The sequence below is a fragment of the Gnatocerus cornutus genome, chromosome 1, assembly GCF_029298725.1.
Source record: "Gnatocerus cornutus isolate USDA-ARS CGAHR chromosome 1, icGnaCorn1.1, whole genome shotgun sequence".
Lineage (NCBI taxonomy): Eukaryota > Metazoa > Arthropoda > Insecta > Coleoptera > Tenebrionidae > Gnatocerus > Gnatocerus cornutus.
This window is the reverse complement of record NC_142233.1, coordinates 7,369,496-7,374,979: the sequence shown is the minus strand read 5'-3', so window position 1 is coordinate 7,374,979 and position 5,484 is coordinate 7,369,496. Positions and strand designations below refer to the sequence as shown.

General features: G+C 37.1%; 1 protein-coding gene across 1 annotated transcript; it reads left to right on the top strand.

Moving 5' to 3' along the window:
- Positions 1-3,486: 3,486 nt before the first annotated feature.
- On the top strand, positions 3,487-4,125 carry LOC148180151 (uncharacterized). Its single transcript, XM_088050068.1, has 3 exons — positions 3,487-3,858; positions 3,889-3,960; positions 4,006-4,125. The coding sequence occupies exons 1-3, from the start codon at positions 3,487-3,489 to the stop codon at positions 4,123-4,125; spliced, it is 564 nt and encodes a 187-aa protein (XP_087906194.1).
- The last annotated feature ends 1,359 nt before the right edge of the window (positions 4,126-5,484 follow it).

Sequence of the window (5,484 nt, the reverse complement as noted above, 5' to 3'; positions counted from 1 at the left end):
TGGTTTCGAAAGCAACCATTGCCTATGTTCCCGGATATATTTGTAAAAAAATGTTGAAAAAACAAAATTGTGATAAATGCAAACGATTATAATCGTGTTCGAATTGTGCTCGAATTGCAATCTTTTTTCCTCAACAGGTTGGGCATCCCTGGGATAAATCTTAGTTAAGTATGTTAAATACAACAGTGCTTACCTTGTTTGAATGTTCGAAATTTTGCAATTTACTTTTTAAAATTTTTGCTTTTTAATTTTGACTTTTTGGAATCTTCTAGAGCTTTCCTAAACCTTCAAGAACCTTGCATAGATCATGCGTTGACGTTCTAGAAGTTTTCAGCCAACCCCCTACTCCGTGATGAGGTCAGGTCAGGTGGTCAAAATTATAAAATTAATGACAATAAGTGGAAAATGCGTGCCGACTTAAAAGTAGTGGCGCTTTTAAAAGGTATACAAACGGGTTATACCAAAAATATGTGCTACATGTGCTGGCCTTTAAGGAAGGAATTTAGATTGCGTCAAAACAATATAATAAAAATAGCACTTGTGCCTATCGAAAAAATTTGATTACCACAGCTTTACATCAAACTAGGAATTGTAAAAAAAATATTGAAAATGCTTAGAAAGCATTAAACCCAGAAGGAAATGCATTTAATAAATTGCGAATGACAAAAAAAAACAAAAACTAAGAGAAATCTGTTTTCTACAAAAACTTTTACTTTAGCCGATTTACCTCCTTGAATCTAGTTTTGTGCTAACAGTTTTGTTAGTTTATGTGTGTGGCATTGATTTTCTATTTTTTGAGTTTAATAAATAGTCCATAAATTTTAAAAATTGCGTTTTCATTGGGTTTAGTGTTATAAATTGTCAAAATAAAATTATTCGCAAATGCGAGCTAACTTTTAAATAAAATTCAGATTATTGGATTCATCGTATGCGGCGGTGTTTGACCCACCAAGTGCCCAGCTTGTTGCATTTTGCAGCTAGCACAGTGATTATTATTGCACTCGGACGGTGATGTACCATTGCAAGTAATCCAAGCAAAAGAGTACAGACCAAACGTTTTAGTTAGACCGGATAATTTTTTATTTTTTATTATTAAGGAGTCTTTGTCCAGATTGTTTTATATAATACCTAGACATTGTCATAAAAAACAACTCAGTGAACATCTAAAATCCTTTTTGTTACATGCGTTAAACTGGAAACCCTTGCAGTGCCAAGAGCATAAAATACTTCCCGAAAAAATTATTTCAACTTTATTTATAAATCAGTAGCTGTCCAGATACACTCTGCACTTACACACACTTGTCGCCTCCAAAATTGGGAATCAGTTGCAAATGCCGAATGCAAAGGGCCAGTAATGATGTAGCAGGCCATGGTTCCTTGCATGATTTGTTCGTCCAGTAGTAATTTAATTGCTGGATTTTCTTTATAATACGCACATGTAAAGTCCATTTTTTCTTAAAAACAATTGTCAAAGTGTTGTCATGTTGGTAAAATGAGTCACTAGTTATTTTATGTCTGTTAGGTTGGCAACGTAAAAAATCAATTGTCAAATTGTCCTTCAACCGTTTTGTTGTAAACGCGCTTGTGCTACAAATTCTTCCTTTTTCAAATTTAAAATTCAAAGTCAATATGAGTGGACGAAAACACGGATCCGGACGGCCTTTAACTGAACGGGAAAAATTAGCAATGGTTAGATTTTCGGGAGAAATGAATAGAGAAAAACCATCCATGCTCATGAAAGAAATTTGCAGTAAAGCTGCACATATTTTCGATGTATTTTTCAGAGTCACTTACAGACCTCAAATATTCCTCTAAAAATTCCGTTTTTAGGTTCACTCGACAGTTATTTTCAAAATTCTACATGAATTCGACAAGTCTGGTTGAGTGAAAACTCCTGTAAAGAAAGGTCGTCGAAAAGTAAATTATAAGACTGATCCAGCATTTTACTACTTAAAAGAAGAACTAGGCAGGCAAATTCATGCATACCATTTGAAACAGGAACATTTTACAATTGACGATCTTCATCGGTTCGTTAAAAACGAGTGCGACTACACTGGTAGTAGGTCCAAACTGCATAAAATTATTAAATCTATGGGGTATAAATGGAAAACATTTAATAACAGAAAAGTTTTAATTGAACAACCTCATATAATTGCCAAAAGAATTACATTTTTAAGAAAATATTTACAGTTCCTGCAATCTGAGAATTACGTATTCGTATGTCTGGAGGAGACTTGGATTTCTGAGAACGGAAGTCTAGTAAAAATTTGGGTAATGAATCTGACCCTTAAGGAGTTCCAAAAAAGATAAAATCTCAGGGCAAAAGGTTCACGATTCTCCACGCAGGTACTGCAAGTGGCTTTTTAGAAAGTTGTGATCTCATGCTAGGTTCTGGTATAGAACATAGAGATTATCACAAGAACATGAATGCCAAAATATTTACACAATGGATAGAGCAACAATTACTTCCAGCATTGAACACCCTCGATCATTCCGAGCAAATAAAAAAAATACCTGCGGCATCAGCAAAAAAAGCGGATATGATCCAATGGCTAGAAGAAAACAATATTCCTTATCCTCCTGATTCTCGGAAGCAAGATTTATGGGCTATCATCATTCGTGAAAAAAAACAATACATGGACAAAAGTTATGCGGTTGATGACTTAATTCACAATAAAGATCACATTGTTCTTCGGTTGCCACCCTACAACTGTCAATACAACCCTATAGAATTGGCTTGGGGATTTGTAAAGTCATAATATAATAAGCATATACCGTCAGCTTCTGGTGCCAAACTAGAAAAAACAAATCAAATGTGGGCAACAGCACTTCACAATTTTACCCCCGATATGTGGGCCACTGCGAGGAACTCATAAAGGAAGATTGGAAAAAACTAATGGGGAATCTACCAGTTGAGGACATTCCTCCAGTAATCATTCAACTTTCCTCCGAGTCGGATTCTGAAGACGATTGGGGATCTGAAAATTCAGAATCACATGGCGAAGAAAATGAACAAAACGTTTAATCTCATTAAACCAGTTTCCATTTTTCTTATCGTTGTGTATGTTCAGTTGCTGTTCTAATCAAAACATTAGAACGTCAAGCAAAAGATGACGAAACAAACTGCCATCAAGCGTCGATAATTACGATGGAAGATTTTTACGTAAATGATCTGATGACCGGTGTAGATTCAGAAATAGAAGCGTCAAGATTACAAAAAGAATTAATTGGATTGATGAAGAGAGGCGGTTTCACACTGAGAAAATGAGCCAGCAATAGCTAAACATTACTGAACGGACTACTGTCTGAATTAAGGGAGCAATCGACCTTGGATATCAAGAATAAAGAAAACACAAGAAAATCGCTGGGAGTTCAGTGGAACCCGAGCGACAATTCCATAAGGTTCAAGATCACACTGTATAGAGGAGGAAAATCAACGAAGAGATCCATCGTATCACATCTGGCGAAAATTTACGATCCATTGGGATGACTAGCTCCAGTAATAAACTCATCATCCAAGAATTATGGATGAAAAACATCAAATGGAATGAAGAAGTTCCAAAAGACATCGCAAATAAATGGGAAAAATACCGGGAGCAGCTTCCAGCAATACAAGAAATTTCGTTCAGTGGATGGACTCATCAAAAGCACAAGGACATGATAGAACTTCACGGGTTCTGCAACGCATCGGAAAAAACCTATGGAGCAGTTGCCTACATGAAGACAACAAATAAATCCGAAACAAACATTACCCTACTTACAGCAAAATCGAAAGTGGCGCCAATAAAAACAAAACCGACTCTGCCAAAAATGGAACTGTGTGCCGCCCTCTTATTACCAAAATTAGTCCATCGGATCGTAACTATTCCTAAGTAAGTATTCCTATAGTCAAATTCGATGATCACGTTGTCGTGGTTCAAGGGAGACCCAAACAACTGGAAAACCTTCATCAGCAACCCAGTCATTGCGATTCAAAAACTTTCCGATGGTCATGTATGGAACTAGATCAAAACAAAAGAAAACCCCGCGGATGTGGTATCAAGAGGAATAGAGCTGTCTAAACTAAAAGACTTCCAGACTTGGTGGGAGGGGCCGAATTGGTTGAAGCACATGAAACAAAGATGAACAACGAGGTAATACCGACCGAAGAAGAAAAGAGAAGATGCCATCATATTACCCAAATCGACAAGGAACCACAGATAATAATATGTGAGAGATTTTCTTTATTAACAAGAATGATAAGAGTCATCGCATACTGAAAGAGATTCATTAAACGTTGTAAAAGAGCAACAAAAGAAATGAGACCACTCACATATCGACGAACGAGTTGACGTTAAACGACAGGGTAAAACAAATTCTACACGCCATGTTCAAAGAAGACATCAAACCCTTAAAATCCAAGAAGAAAGTGGGAAAAAACAGCACGATTGGTAATCTACATCCCATTCTGGATCAAGACGACATCTTGAGAGTTGGAGGAAAATAATAGCACTCCGTTCTGCAATACGGAGAAAACCACCCAACCAATTAACCAACCGTATCTTATCAATCATCCTATCGTATCGAAGACTTCTGAATGCTCATCTCGCAACACTACGTGAAGGAAATCAACAGATTTTGGTGTTCGTGAGAAGAAAATTTTAGATCATCAACGGGAAAAAAGCGGTGAAGTTCATTCTACAAAATGTGTCAGATGCATCCGATTTAAAGAACAAACAGCGAATCAATTGAAGGGTCAACTTCCAGTCGTTCGAGTGACACCATCAGCACCATTCCAGCACACTGGCATCAACTATGCGTCTACGTTCAAGTTAGAGCCACAAAGAGACGAGTTCATAAATCCTATAAGGGTACATCGCAATCTTTGTATGTCTTTCCAAAAGGGATATACATTTGAAAATCGTAAATGACATTACTTCAGAAACATTTTGGCATCATACCGAAGATTTGTGCTTAGAAGAAGATAGTGTGCGCATATCTACAGTGATAACGGCACAATCTTCGTCAGGATCAACAGAATGTTAGAAGATAAAGTACGAAAGATGACACAAAGATCCAACGTTCAAGATGTCGATGAAGCCGAACGGTTGAAACTCAATAACACTTCATTTCACCAGTTGCTCCTCATTTCGGGAGAATCTGGGAAGCTTGGTGTCAAATCAATAAAGTACCATCTTAGGAGAGTGATAGGAAATTCACCATTAGCTGATGAAGAACTCAGCAGTTTAACAACGCAAATAGAGGCCTGTCCAAACTCGAGTTCGTTGTACCCAATTGCTGTGTTAACTCCAAGACACTTTCTGATTGGCAGAGAGTTGATCACCCCACCAAGTCCAATTTGTGACGAAGAAGGTTGGGATTTATGGGAGCGATGAAAGCTGGTGCAGAAAATAAGACAAGACTTTTGGAAAATTTGGTCATTGGAATATTTGAATTTGCTGCAGCAGCGCTACAAATGAAAAACAGAACAAGAACACATGAACA

Excerpts from the sequence above, each read along its gene's own strand:
- LOC148180151 (XM_088050068.1), top strand. The coding sequence starts at position 3,487 with ATGACTAGCTCCAGTAATAAACTCATCATCCAAGAATTATGGATGAAA. Across the intron at positions 3,859-3,888 it reads CAAAATTAGTCCATCGGATC|TCAAATTCGATGATCACGTT; the intron begins GTAACTATTCCT and ends GTATTCCTATAG. Across the intron at positions 3,961-4,005 it reads AAACCTTCATCAGCAACCCA|ATCAAAACAAAAGAAAACCC; the intron begins GTCATTGCGATT and ends GTATGGAACTAG.